Source organism: Vicugna pacos, chromosome 17 (assembly GCF_048564905.1).
Source record: "Vicugna pacos chromosome 17, VicPac4, whole genome shotgun sequence".
Lineage (NCBI taxonomy): Eukaryota > Metazoa > Chordata > Mammalia > Artiodactyla > Camelidae > Vicugna > Vicugna pacos.
The window spans coordinates 49,674,879-49,688,777 of NC_133003.1; the positions used below are offsets into that span (position 1 = coordinate 49,674,879).

A 13,899-nucleotide genomic window follows, 5' to 3' on the forward strand; every position below is an offset into this window, starting at 1 on the left:
GTTCACACAGTCCTCCTGATAGTAAGCTCTCGATGCAGCTCTGCACGCAGAAGCTCTGATAGTTAAAGGGACTTCCTCTTTCTTCTCCCTTTCACCCCCCGCTTCCTGTCCCCCTCCTCCTTCCCCCTCCCCCGTCCCCCAACTTCCTCCTGCCATTTGTCCCCCAATAGTCTTGTCTGCTTGTACGAGTTGGTCAGATTCAGTTTTCTAAGCAGACACCTGCTACCTCTTCCATTTTCTCTTCCCATGGACCATAGACCAAGAATTGTGGGGTTTGGTTTTGCTTTTTGTTTTTCAGTGAAATGTGAAATTTTCGTCTTTGGTGAAATAAACATTTCGAACAGGCAGTGTCCAGTTTGAGTGTTTATTCACCTCCTGGGCTGGTACCCCTCAGAGCTGGGAGTGGTCGAGGGAGCGTTCTGGAAGCCAGGTGAGCGCTTCTGAGAGCAAGAGGGGAACGGAGAGGCGGCTGGACTCAGGGACGGTCACTCATTGGCCGGGGCCTCTGGAAAGCAAGAGGTCAAGTCAAAGTTCTGTGTCTGCTGTCCTGCCAGTGCCATCAAAGGTAGCTTTTCCCTCAGGGAGACAGATGTTGGAGGTGGTGTGTTGTAATAAAGCACCGGCCTCGGAGTGTGTGTGCCTTGGGCATGTCCCCTAAAAGCTCCGAGTCCTGGTTTCCTTGTCTGCACCCTGGGCTGAGTGCCGGCCCCCGGCCCGCGGGGTGGGTGGGGCCCTGACATCGGTGGGGAATGTTGCAGGTGGTGGTGCCTCCAAAGGCACGTGGCTGCCTCCTCAGTCAGGAAAGGCTGGGTGGTTTCTTATCACGAGGCAAGAGGAGATTGAGGACGAGGGCACCAAAGCCTTCGCTTAACTGGCTGCAGAGCATGTTCTGAACGCGACTGTAGCACTGAGTTCTAAGGACTTACCGTTGGCCTCTTCCCAGAGGATGTCCTGCAGAAAGTTCCCCAGGGTCTGGCCGTGCTGGTGGGACTGAGCCCCTGACAGCTTGATCCCAACATCAAAGGGGGCGTTGAACTAGGAGGAGGACCCAGGAATTGTCAGAGGTCACACCCCCTACCCTCCTGCTCCTCCATCCCAGTGGTGGCCCCGGGCCCTCAGGAGAGGGAGGGCCTGGGGTCCAGCAGGCACCACTGAAGGGCAGCTCAGGCGGGCTACCCTGCTTCCCAGGCCTGGTCTTCCCGCCCCCACCATCTTTAGGAGACTCACCTGTGCCCTCTTTCCTCACTCCTGAGCAGCTTACTGACAAAAGCTGTGGGGCTCCCCAGATGACGTTTCCCTGCTCCTTAGAGCTTTGGAAGGCCTGAGGTTGAGTCGCCAGTGGTAGGGCTTCAGGCCCAGGCAGGGCGATTTGGGGGCAGTGGGTCTGCCTGGTGTACACGGCACTAGCCTGGGGGATGGTCTCTGCCCCCCTTCCTCCCGTCCCAGGTGGTCGTCCCCTGTCTGCACCGGCCTTGGCTTGTTCTGTGGACAGTCGGACAGGAAGCTGACCTTTTCTTAGAAAGACACTCCGAGCTAAGTTTGTTCTTCTTTCTGTGCTGTCTCTTCCCTTCTACAGGGAGGGCGCCCCATTTCTCCTGCTTTCTCAGCAGCCTATGAGATGATTTATTGGAGCTCAGAGTTCTGGGTAAACAGGAAGGAGCTCTGTTCGTGGCCACATCATTGTTTCTCTCCTGGCGAGTGGAGTCTGTCTTTCCCTCTGTTCACTCAGTGACTGCCCGGGTTCCTGGTTGTGCTGGTCACTGAGATTACAGATGACTCGGTGAAGGGATCTTGGGGCTGGAGGGGAGCCCTCGGCCACTGGTCCTCCTGCCCTCTGCCCTCCAGACTGGAGGTCTCAGCCCCGCTTTCAGATACAGCAGCAGAGGCCCCGAGAGGTTAAAGGACTTGCCTGGGGCCACAGGAGGAGGTGGTGGCGAGGGCTGGGCGCATACTCAGCCCTGGGACCTCTTCTAGCCCAGGGGCTGTTGCTGCACCGCCTGGCTGCAGCCCTTGCCCTGGGTTAGGCCTTTCCTTCCAGGCAGGAGCCACTGTAACTCGTATTTCACAGATGAGCAGAGATGCTCAGAGATGTTCTTAAAACAACAGGTCACTGTTGGTTCCCTTTTTAAAGTTTACCTCCCCCTCTTCTGCACCGTGAAGGTGGAGTGAGTGGAAATGACATGACTGACAGGGGGAAACTGAGGCCCCTCCGCTCCCTCACTTCAGTAAAGACTCATTTTCCTTCCACCCCTGTGGCTCATGCGGGTGGTCGGCTCACAGCAGCAGACTTCTCAGAGGTCACACCAGCACCGGGTCGGGGCAACTGACAGGAGGTGTGGCGGCTGTTGGATGGGAGAGTGGCTTCGGGTGACTTGTAAAGGACCCTGTGGCCTCAGCGTCTCACCCGGTCAGTGGGGAATGGATGGAGTCGGGGGGGTGGGAGTGGGACTTGGTCTCAAAAGCCTTCCATCTCTGAAACTCCATTTGAGGAAAAGGTTTGGAGGGAGTGGGGACCCTGCGATGAGCGAGGCGGAGCCCCAGGGCGGGAGCTGGGGGAGCCTGGCCAGTGTCGCAGGCTCCGTACCGGCTCTGGTGCCCAGGCCCTCTGGACGCTTCAGACTTTGTTCAGCGGAGGCAGTGCCTGCCGTTTCCTCTGTGGAAGCTGGAAAGTTCCAGCCGTGAGTCAGCCACCAAACCTTTTCCCCATCTGGGCTAAATTGGGGCTCCTCTGGCTGGGGTGCGTCCAGCCCCACAGGACCTGGCAGTCTCACCAGGAAAGTTCCTTGGCTTTAGTCTAAGGATCTGCAGACCATTGAGTGGGAATGCGGTGGGTGGGGTCTCACACGTGGCGCAGGAAGCGCCTGGCGAGGGTTGGAGGGCGTGGATTGGGGAGGTGACCCCTTGTGGGAGCAGAGGCTGGGGGACAGGTGGAAAGAGGCCAGGGCGGGGTGGAGGGGACAGTGAGAGGCACTCCCCGGGTCGCCTTCTCTCTCTCTGCCACACCGATGACAGGGAGACGGGCTTGGGGACTGGAGTCCCCAGACTGGGTCCCACCTCTGCCCCCATGTGGGCTGTGGCCCCTCAGGCAAGTGAGCTCAGCTGCCTGAACCTCTGTTCTTGTGTGCAAGAGCGGCACTAAGGCCAGCCCTGCTGATCTCGCAGCCGGTGGGAGAGATGGAGTGAGATGGAGAAAGGCTGTGAAGTCGTGGCGCACAGTCGCAGCAGCACAGTGGTGGGCGGGAACGCCACCAGGGATTCCTGCTGTCTCTGCACGGAGGTGTCTGTCTTAACGCTTGTCAGAACCATTCCCGGAGGGCCGCCAGCCTGGCTGGAAGGTCACGCAGGTAACCCCTCGGACGCCTTCACGCCCTCTCTCTCCCAGTCCTCCGTTTATCGCTCACCTTTCCCCTCGCCCCGTGCCAGGTGCATCAGAGCCCAAGCAAGCCTGACGGCCCCTCGTCTACGGATGGGGTTTGCTGAGAGCTGGGCCCACGGCAGCTCATTGGTCCAGGTAAGGGCGGAGGGGCCCCTGAATCAACCAGAAAGTCTTTGCAGGGAAACACGTTCAGTCTGTGACCAGCCCTTTCCTCTTAGGTGTCGGTCTCTTGGCACCATATTTGCTGGCCCCCCTCTGAAATCGCTTGGCGTCTGCTGGCGCCCCGCTGCCCTCTGCTCGGGCCTCATTTGTGGCGGCAAAGTTATTTAGGTGTTTGCCTGTTGACGCACAAAGACCTTGGAGACTGGTGCAGTCAACTATTTCTGTGCTATTCTGCGTTTCTTAAGTAGCTGGTAAGTGGGTCCCTGCTGATAGCTGTCTCCCCGCCGCCCGCCCTCACCCCCACACTGGGAGAGCGCCAGCTGCAGCGGGACCCACCCGGATCTCCAGCTCGTCCTCTCCGCCTCCCGCCTGTCTTCCGTCTTCCGGGCCGAGCCAGCCCTCCAGGGCCCGGGGCTGCAGTTTGGCTGATGGTTTCTTGGACTCCTTTCTCTGCTGGGAAGAGGGAATGTTCTCTTAGGGCCCTAAGCCCCGCCGTCCTGCCACAAACAGTGCGAGGTCTGGGCCTACGCTCAGACCCAGGGTCGTCCTTTGTGCTCGGGGAGGAGGCTGAAGCCCGGAGAGCTGGAGCCACAGCTGGGTGACACAGCCTGTGGCAGGGCTAGGAGGAGACACCCCAGTTAGAATCACAGGGCGCCTGTGGGGAGACGGCTCACCTGCGCTCTCTGGCGTTCAGGGCTCAGGAAGCTGGAGCCTGCCATGGCCACGTCCACCCAGGTCACGCTGAGGAGCAGCAGGCCGCAGATGGTCCCCGGGGAGGGCATGGCCTCAGCCGGGGGGACAGTCGAGCCTGGAGGAGAGAGGGGCTCCGGGTAGCATCCCCCACCTTCCCTGTGCATCAGAGCCCAGCGGACAGGGTGTGGGGACCCCGACCTGGGAACGTGACTGCTGAGGAGAATGGCTCTTAACACCCCACCAGAGGGGCTCCCTCTGCCCATCTCCCTGCAGTAGGCGTGGTGGAGGGTGTGTGTGCTCTTTACCAAGACTGCTCGGGCGGGGGGGAATGCTTGGCAGTGAGACAGACTCCCCGTGTCGTTTGTCCTAGGCCCCGAGGACCTTGTGCTGAGTTTCTCGAGGAGGGACAATAAGGCTAAGCTGGCAAGGTCCCAGGAGACCTGGGGGCGCTGAGGCGGCTCCTGAGATCCCCCTCTGAGCAGCCAGGTGGCCCCAGGGCGTGCGACCTCCCCTGGTTCAGATGGGCCTGTGGATGCCCAGCGGTCCCGACGAGTTAAACCCACAGACAGACCCGCACACGAGAGTCGGGAGATTGCCTACCTGGGATTCGCAGCAGAGGTGGCGCCCAGTGGCCGCCTGGTCCTTATATAGGCAGCCTGTGTTTGTTTTCAGCCCCATCTCAGGGCAACCCAGCTTCCGGGGGCTGACTTACATTCCTTGGAAACTAAAACTGCTCATGTCCTCTGGGTAGAAATCAACAATGGAGGTCAAATGCACTGAGAGACGCTGCGTTGGTGGGTGCGGCACATCTGCTCCTCCTGTCCCTGGGTGTGCCCTGCCCTGGTTTGGGTGGCAGGGAGGAGAGTGGCCCGGGGTCTGCCCAGCTTCATGGCTCTGTGGCCTCGGCTCACTCCGTTTTCTGAAACTCCCCTGCTCCCTCCATCTCAGGAGCTCAGCTTGATGTTAACACGGCCAGGTCCTCAGAGGGAGCAGAGTGGACCTGGAGGCAGGGGAGCTGTGACTTGGGGCTGCACAGGTCACAGATGGGTCTCAGGCAGATCGCTGAGGTCCCCCTGCTCAGGGCTGCCTCTAGGGGTGGCTTTGAGGACTAAATGAGGTGACGGGTGTGAAATCCTTTACAGCTACTTTCTGATCTTTCATACGTGTCCTGCCATGAGGAGTTAGCTCACAGCGTGTGGGGGTCCGTTCCTACCTGGAGTGCTTCATCGCGCTGGGTGCCCAGGCGGTGGCTCCTAGGCTGAGTGAGTGGTCTGCGGGGGCTGCATGAACGAGGCAGCGGAGGCAGAGCAGGGCTTGGCAGGGAGGGCACCCCTGCAGGCAGAGCAGCAGGAGTGGAAGTGAACAGCAGGCGTGGGTGTTAAGATGTCTGGAGCCACAGGGAGAAGGCTTGGGGCTTGAGGAGGGTGGCAGTGGCAGGGGGCAGATCATAAGGGAAGGCCTAGAAAGTGGCGCTGGGTTAGGTTCAGCACCGGTTTGGAAGTTGCTGGCATAAGGGGTTTCTCTGGAGCGGGGAGGCCGCTGCGGGCTCTTGAGCACAGGAGCGATGAACGAGACCTTGCAGACCCGGCAGTCTGCATGCCGTATTTCACTGGGGGAAAACTGAACCCCGAAAGGGCCACGCTTTCCCCAAAGCCACCCGGCTGTCTGGCAGCGCTGGGACGCCCATCCAGGTTCCTGACTGGCAGTACAAAGCTTCCTCGGTTACACCGTCCTGCTCCCGCAGCGAACGTGGGCTCCCAGGGGCCCGATGGGACTGGGGCAGGGGAGCCAGGAGACCGCTGGTCGTCCAGTGAGCCCCTGACTTAGACCGACTGCAGCGGGCACTGGGCCCTGGTTGAGGCTGTAGGGACAGTGGGGGCCCGGGAGGGGCTGGACCGAGTACCTTCTGCTGGAAAACAGCACCGGCGTGCTGAAGGGGCTGGACTCCCTCCTTCAGTCCCAGCGGAGTGTGAGCGTGTCACTTGGGGGCCTTCACCCTTGTCACCCCGTGAACTTAGGCCTGTTGGCCTCAGGGCCCAGCAGGGCTGAAGGTGGAGAAGCCGTTAGAGAAGAATGGCAGCCTTTTCAGAGCGTGCCCTCACCCCCCCCAAAAAAAACCCCCAACTATGGTGACCAGGCACCTGCTGAGAAATGATGCCCCCCTCCACACCCCCTGGAGGCGGGGGCTGCCAGCGTCGGCCTTAGATACACCAGCCGCAGGCAAACACCCACGCTCTGTGTTATCTTCGGGGAACAGAAAGGTCGCCTGCGGGCTGGAAACCACCCGAAGCACATACCACAGAGTCCAGACTGGCTGGGGAAGGAGGGAACGGCTGAAGGATGTCAGAACCCCAGAGGGAGAGGGAGGCGGCGTCCAGAAAGTACCTCACTGCCCACCCGCAGCTGTGGAAGGGGGTGCAGACTCCGGGTGGGAAACACACTCAGATCTGAACCAACCAAAAGGCCCTTGGAGGAGGACTGTGTGGCTCAGGAAAGGACTGACTGCCACCTCAAGTGTGGATAATAGTTCTAAGGCCGTCTGGCACCTCCGTCTGTGTCCTTCTTGGAACCGTCCTCCGGGTCGCTTGCTGGTTGGTGCTTTCCTTCCCACAGCAGGGCCTCGAGGGCCTGCCTTAGTGACCAGACAGGGACGCATCATCACTGAGTTAATTGCTATATGTCAGTGGGGTCTGAGGACAGACTGTGTACACTTCCCACTGTGATTTTATTGCACTGATCATCAGTCGGCTTAGCAAGCACTTTGTTCGTCAATTTGGCTACACCTTGGTCTGAATGAGGCAGGTTCTGGGGTCATAGAGAGAGGGTTTTTTGTTGCTTTTGAGATAAGGCTTTTTGGTGAGGTTTTCTCCTGGTTCTGGCTTCCATAACTTATAGAACAGCATCGAGCAATAGAAATACCATGCCAGCCATTAATTTAAAATTCCTCAGGAGTCACACTGAAAATGCAAAAAGAAACAGGTGAAATCAATTTTAATAATATACTTTATTTAAATTAACATCTCTAAAGTGTTAATCGGTTTGACATGTAATCAATGTAAAAATGATTTAGATATTTGGCACTGGTTTTCTTTTCACTAAATCTTCAAAATCCAGTGTGGATTGTATTTTTACAGCATATTTCAAATCAGACTAGCCACATTTCAAGTGCTCAGTAGCTCCACGCGGCTCACGGCTGCTGCACTGGACGAGTTCTAGGTAATCACAGGTGTTACTCTTAAAACTTCCATAACCTTAGTCAAGCTCTCACCCCTCCTGCTCCAAACCAAGCCTCTCCCACTGGGGCTTCCCTTTTCTCTGGCCAGATACTTGTCTTTTTCCTCTCTTCAGTCTTTCTCTCCAGCAGCTTCTGCCCTCAACGCTCAGACAGGCCCTGGTCTAGGCCTGGAAAGGTCTCCTGAGCCCGCCTTCCCCTCGAGTTATGGTCTCCAGGCATAATTCCCCTTCCCCGGAGCCTACTCCTTGACGCCCGTCTCCACCACTGCGCTGAAGCTGTTCTCAGGCTGCAGGTAGCGCAGCTGGGGCCTCGGGGTGGCTGAGAGCCACAAGATCTCAGGGTGAGGCCTGGAGGGTCATCTAATCTCAGCGAGTCTGCTGGGGGCACACTTGGGCTGGGCTGTGGCGGATTCACGGAGGAAGCTGTAAGAAAGCAGACTTTTGTATGCCTCATCTTCTGGTTCTGATCCGCTAAGTCTGGAGTAGGGCCCCAGAATCTGTATTTTAACAAGTAGCTCTGGCAATTCCTTTCTGATTTTAATGTTTTCAGCAGAAAATCTGGCCATATGTAAGACAAACTCTGTTTGAACTTGTTATTCTGGAAAATTTCAAACACAGAAAGCAGAGAGAGTAATGCAGCGAGTCTCCAAGCATCCATCTCCAGTTTCATCTTGCTTCATCTATTTGTCCCCGACTCTTCTTCCTTTTGGGGGAATATTTTAAAAGAAAACCCCAGCAATCATGTAATTTCAGCCTTAAAAGCTTCAGGATTGCTTTAACAGATACAACACACTCTTAGTCTCCAACAGCCCCCTTACCTGCACCGGCTTTTTCCTCCCGTCATTTATTTTTTAAAAAGGTTACAATTTGCCACCTTGTGGGATGGTTTAACTTGGTCCCTTCTCTCCGTGCTTTCTGGAAAGTGGTAGTTAGACCTAGGGATGGAATTTCATTCAGATTCAACTGTTTTTCTTTTCTATTTTTCCTTTTGACATTTACTAGCATTTTTTTTTCCATCAGCAATTATGTTATCACTTTGACATACAGTTTGTATAGGAAAGGCAAGAAACACACTTTTTTTGTTTCTGTACTTAACTGATTTTCAAAATAAGGTCTGTGTCTTAGGAACCTCCTCCAATTTTTCCCCATCATAGACTCATGGATTTTTTAAAATGTAAGTGTTTCAATCAATTATAGTCACTATTCTTTTTTTTTTATAACATTTTTTATTGATTTATAATCATTTTACAATGTAGTCACTATTCTTTTTGATGCGTATTTGATGAGTTGATTCCTGTGTGCTTTTGGCACAACCCTATCATTTTAAACAGTTTGTTTTCTTTCCCATTAAGAAATCCTGGGCCCATTTTGGGGGTGTCCTTCCTGCTTCTGACCTCAATCTGCCATTTTTCTAAGAAGTCTCAGTTTCTTTCAGTGGGAGATAGTTTTTAGAGACCACAATCTGGGTGCTAACCACTATTACTGCTTCTAGGCCTTTCCAGTGTAGAGATTAGAAAAACATACTTTTTAGAAGGAGAAAAATAAGGTCATGAGTTCATACTGTTATTTCCAAAAAAATTTAAGATCACGGAGTTTTTACTTCTTGGGTTTTATACTTAATTTTCCTTCAGGACTAATAATTTTGGTTTCTAATCAACAAAATTACCTTTATCTTGCTCTATCTTACAGTATCAATGTACTTTCAAAATAAGATTACAATTATTACTAACCCTAAAACTACTAAATGCAGCCTATTAGGGATGTACCATCAAAACACCTGAACATTTATTTTCTCTGTGTGGTTATGCCATGGGCTGGGTATATAAACTAAAATGACATCCATGTGTTTTTTCAGTTTTAGGGACTTTTCCCCCCTGTTAATAAACATCACATGGCTCCAAGGTCAATGGTATGCGACCAGGCACGTGCAGAGGCTGCATCTTCCAGTCCTGACCCCCACTCTTCTTTCCCCCGTAGGTAACTCATTTTATGGTGATTCTTTTCCTTTGACCCATGCGTTAGGTGTGTACACATTGCTTACATTTTCAAATATTTAAGGATTTTCCCAATATTCTATTGATTTCTAGTTTACTTCCATTATAGTCAGAGAATATGTCCTGTATGGCTTTAATTCTGTAAGATCTGCTAGCTTGTTTAGGGTCCAGCAGTTAGTCGGTCTGGATGAGTGTTCCCGATGTACTTGAGAAGAATGCATCCAGGTGCTGTGGGGTGGGACGTCCCAGGAACGCTGGTTAGGACACACTGGCCGCTGGGTTTGTTTACTGTTCCCTGACCCTGCTGTTCTTTAGGTGTCTGCTTGCTCTGTCACTGACAGAGGAGTGTTGAGATCTCCAGCTGGAACTGAGATGACTTCAGTTCTGTCAGTTTTTGTTTCTCCTATTTTGAAGCTGTTTCAGGTGCACACACATTTAGGATGGCTGCCTTCTTGAACTGACCCTTTTTTTGTTGTCCCTTTTTATCCCTTATAAATACTTCTTGTTGTGAAGGCTGTTTTCTCTGATACTTGTTCTGGAGTCAGCTTTATCTCGTATTAAGTAGACACTGTAGCTTTGATTGGTGTGTATATATGTATTTTTTCTAAATCATCTCCATTGTTTTAATCTATCTGCATGTTTATGTTTAAAGTCGGTTTCATATAAACAGCATATAGTTTTGGGGTCTTTTTTTTTTAATCTATTCTGGTAATCCCTTTTAACCAGAAGCCTTTTATTTGGAGCGCTGAGACCGTTTATTTTCACCACCTATATAGTTTGGTTTAGATCTACCATCTGTTTTCTGTTTGACCATCTGTTCTTCGTTCCTCCGCCATCCCCTTCTCATGCCCATTTGTGGCTTTTTATGGTGTCATGTTAATCGCTTTCGGCTTATTAGCTATATTCTCTGCTTTATTGTTTTAGTGGTGGACCTAGGATTTATCGACACAAGTTCACCACTTACAGTGCACCCTGAATACAGCTGCCCCTTCGTACGTACTGTGAGATCCTTGTGAGAATACTTTGGTGTCCTCACTTCCATTCCTTGTGTTTCTGATGCCACACATTTTATTTCTGTGTAGGTCCCACAGTGCACTCTGGGTAGTTAGTATTTTCAGGGAGACTAAATGAATGGAAAGTCTTACATTTACCCAGGTATTTACTGTTCCTGGTGCAGATTCAGATTTTCATCTGGTATTATTTCCCTTCTGCTTGAAAAACATCCTTTGACATCTCCTGTATTGCAGCTCTGCTGGTGATTCGTTCCTTCAGTTTTTATTTGAAACAGTCTTTATTTCACCTTTTTAAAAAAGATATTTTCACTGGGCATAGAATTCCAAGCTGATGGGTTTTTAGTTCCAGCGCTTCGAAGATGTTCATCCTCTGAAGGTCTGCAGCATTTCTGGTGAGAATTTGGCGGCCATTCTTACATTTGTTCCTCTGTATATAATGTCTCTTTCTCTGGCCGCTTTTATAATTAAAAAAAAATAGTCTTACCGTGTGTTTTTCTCCTGCTTAGGGTTCTTTGGTTTCCTAGGACCTGTAAGGTTATAGTTTTAACCAAATTTGGAAAAACGTTGGCTGTTTGTCTGCTCTGGACTCCAGCTGACGCGTGACTTGAGGCTACTTGATGCGGTGGCCACAGTCGCCTGGGCTTTTTGTCTCGTCTCTGTGCTTCGGTTTGCAGGGTCTCTATTGCTGTCTTCAGACCCCGTTCCTACTCCAGTGTCTAACGTGCTTTTATTCTCAGCCTGTGTATTTTTCACTTCAGAAATTGTTCATTTCTAGAAGCTCGGTTTGCAACTTTCTTGTACCTCCCCTTTGTCTTATTTTCATTTTCCTTTACATTCGTGAACGTATTTGTAATTGCTGTTTTTAAAAGGCAGCCATCTGATAATTGCATGGTCTCATTTCTGAGTCTAGTTTTTGTTCCTGCTTCTTTGCATAGCTGGTAATTTTGGATTGGGTGATGGATGTGAATTCGATCCTGTCAAATGCTGAATTTTGGTGTCACTCCTTTAAAATGTGCTGGGCTTTGATCTGGCACACAGTGAGATTATTTGTGGATTGGCTTGATCCTTTCAAGGCTTGCTTTTAAGGTCCAGAGCAGACTTTACTCCAGACCTAATGTAAGATGTACCACTTAGCCACGATCTCCCTTAGGCCTCAGCGCACTGCTCTGTGTGCTATGAGGCTGTTACACTCTGGGTCGTGGAAGCATGAGCTGCTGCTGCTGCTCTGCGAGTTCCAGGGACTGTCTGATCGACTGCTTTCTGGACGTGAGACTTTCACCCTCCATGGATGCAGGTTAGTACTTGGTCAAAGCTCTAGGAGACCCACGTGCAGATCCCAGGAGCTGGCTGGCTGAGCAGCTCCCTCTTCCCTAGCTTAGCCCTTCTGAACTCTTATCTCTTTAACTCAGTGAGGCCACTAGACTCTGGACGGTGTCTCCCTGCCCCTTCCTGGAAACTGCCTCTAGACAGAGAGCTGGGGCAGTTGTGCCCCCCCCCTTGTTTACCTTCATCGACGCTGCCGTACGTTGGAAGCAGTGGTTTCGTGTGTTTTGTGTGATTTTCTGTTTATGGTGTGGGGGGAATTTAGAGATGTTAGTCCTTCATGTGTGGGAGTGGAAATCCCCCCCCTTGGTCTTTTTTGAATTGACTTTTATTTTTTTGAGTTACAGTAGATTTATAATGAGAAATGTACAGGGGGCAGTTTGTGGGGGTGTTTAAAATAATAGTAGATACACACTCCACAGACAAGAGTGCGGGCCGTCTCGGAAGGCGAGAGAGAGAACACGACCTGAATTCACTTTTGAATGAGAGCATGTGAGTCTTCAAGTTTTGACAGTTCTCACACTGGCTTGCTGAGTTTTTATTCAGAATTGATGCATATTTGATGGTAATTCTTGGGGTAACTGACCCCAAGGCCCATAAAAACTTTTCCTCTCTGTGCTGATCCCAGTGGATATCATGGCTGTGAACAGTCTGGCCCTACGCCTTGACATTCAAGGTTAGGAGCCACCCTCATGTTGTCTGGGGCTTTCTTTTACTATGCTCATTGCTTTGTTTTTGTGAAAGGACGGAAAGCCCATGTGGCTGTTACTGCCATCGTGCCCTAACCAGAATTCTCTTTTAAATCACCCTTACCTTCATCTCATTTGGGCTTGGCAACTGCCCGGGGAAGACTGCACAACATGGTATTTCCACTTGATTGGCCTATTTTGTTCTAACAAATCTGGGGTATTTCCCTGACCCCAGGAATGGCTAGCATGTTATTAGCATCCTAAGCATCAACTGTCGATAGTGATAATTTCCTTTACTTCCAGATGGTTTTAACTCATTCTGGTGGGGTAACCTACAAACAGAGTCTATGGCCAGGAGCCCAGTGTCCTGCCACTAACCCACTGTGTGACACAGGACCAGTCTCTTCTTATTTCTTAATGGTAGCAGGGACTGTAGGGAAGACCAGGCCTGCCCTCGGGCACACACAGCTTGTTGTGGAAGGCAGGAAGGTTGAGCTAACTAGAATTCAGTGTAGTTTGTGTCCACTGTGAAGTGTGTGCAAAGGTGCTTTCTTAGGCCTTTCTTTTTGCATCTGAAAAATGGAAGGAAAGCAGCAGCAGTTTTCATATTGTTCTTCGAAGGCTTGGACTTTGCAGAATGACCTGGGAGGCAGAGTGGGCCAAGCCCTGGCCTCTCCGTCCTCATTTCAACCAAAGTAGTTCCACTTTTTTCCATTTTGTATGTTATGATCTAAGATTTATTTCAAAACAGGGGTTTTGCTGCTGAAAAATGAAGGCCAAGAGTCCACTCGTACCTGTGCACACAGCCTCGTGCAGTGAGGCCTGACCGTCATTTCATCTGAGTGAGCCCTAGCCCTTGGTGACAGCTGCCGAGCCCCACACTCCCGCCCAGAGCCCACCTGGGAGAGCACGGAGTTCCGAGCCGAGACAGAGCAGACGGCCGGCGCTGGCTGTGGCCCGCAGCGGCGGGCAGCCTGCGCACGTGTTGATGGTCTTCTCACCTGGAAGCCGGGGCAGGCGCCTGTAGAGGTTTGCGGTGCTGCTGCACGTGTGAAAGGGCACTCACGTGGGTCTCAGTAAATGGCAGCGGCTGTAGTGACTGCTGCTTCAGGCCTGGGTCCCAGCGCCTCTGCTGAGGGGCCCTTGTCCGGGGTCGGTGAGGACCAGGGCGGCGCTCTCCACCACAGGCCCCTCCTTCCACTGACGGGGCAAGAAACCAGGTGAGCTGCGCCCACCTTCCTGGGCCGAGGCGATGTGCAGGGCGCACTGCTGGTCTCAGCGGAGGACGTGCGCTCACGGTGAGCAGCGGGACCGCGGCTACCGTTCCGTGTCTGACGGCCGAGGGTGGTGCCTTCAGCATAAACCTAGTCACAGGGACTCTTCGTGGTGACAGACAGCTATAGGGGTGGGGCTCA

The 13,899-nt window shown here is 52.4% G+C and overlaps 1 protein-coding gene across 2 annotated transcripts; it reads right to left on the reverse strand.

The window, feature by feature from the left end:
- Positions 1–275: 275 nt before the first annotated feature.
- GHRL (ghrelin and obestatin prepropeptide) lies at positions 276–13,877 on the reverse strand. 2 transcript variants are annotated; one of them, XM_072941849.1, is made up of 5 exons: positions 8,284–13,877; positions 4,213–7,188; positions 3,875–3,988; positions 927–1,035; positions 276–505 (listed from the first exon to the last, which is right to left on the reverse strand). In XM_072941849.1, exons 2-5 carry the CDS (start codon positions 4,492–4,494, stop codon positions 486–488), a joined length of 525 nt encoding a protein of 174 aa, XP_072797950.1. In that variant the 5' UTR covers positions 4,495–7,188; positions 8,284–13,877; the 3' UTR covers positions 276–485. The 2 variants fall into 2 exon arrangements, with proteins under 2 accessions (XP_072797950.1, XP_072797949.1); XM_072941848.1 differs by having other exon boundaries at positions 3,875–3,991.
- Between the last annotated feature and the right edge of the window lie 22 nt (positions 13,878–13,899).

Excerpts from the sequence above, each read along its gene's own strand:
- GHRL (XM_072941848.1), bottom strand. The coding sequence starts at position 4,494 with ATGGGCAGAGGGAGCCCCTCTGGTGGGGTGTTAAGAGCCATTCTCCTC. Across the intron at positions 1,036-3,874 it reads AGGACGAGCTGGAGATCCGG|TTCAACGCCCCCTTTGATGT; the intron begins GTGGGTCCCGCT and ends TCCTCCTCCTAG. Across the intron at positions 506-926 it reads CCTCTGGGAAGAGGCCAACG|AGGCCCCGGCCAATGAGTGA; the intron begins GTAAGTCCTTAG and ends CTTGCTTTCCAG.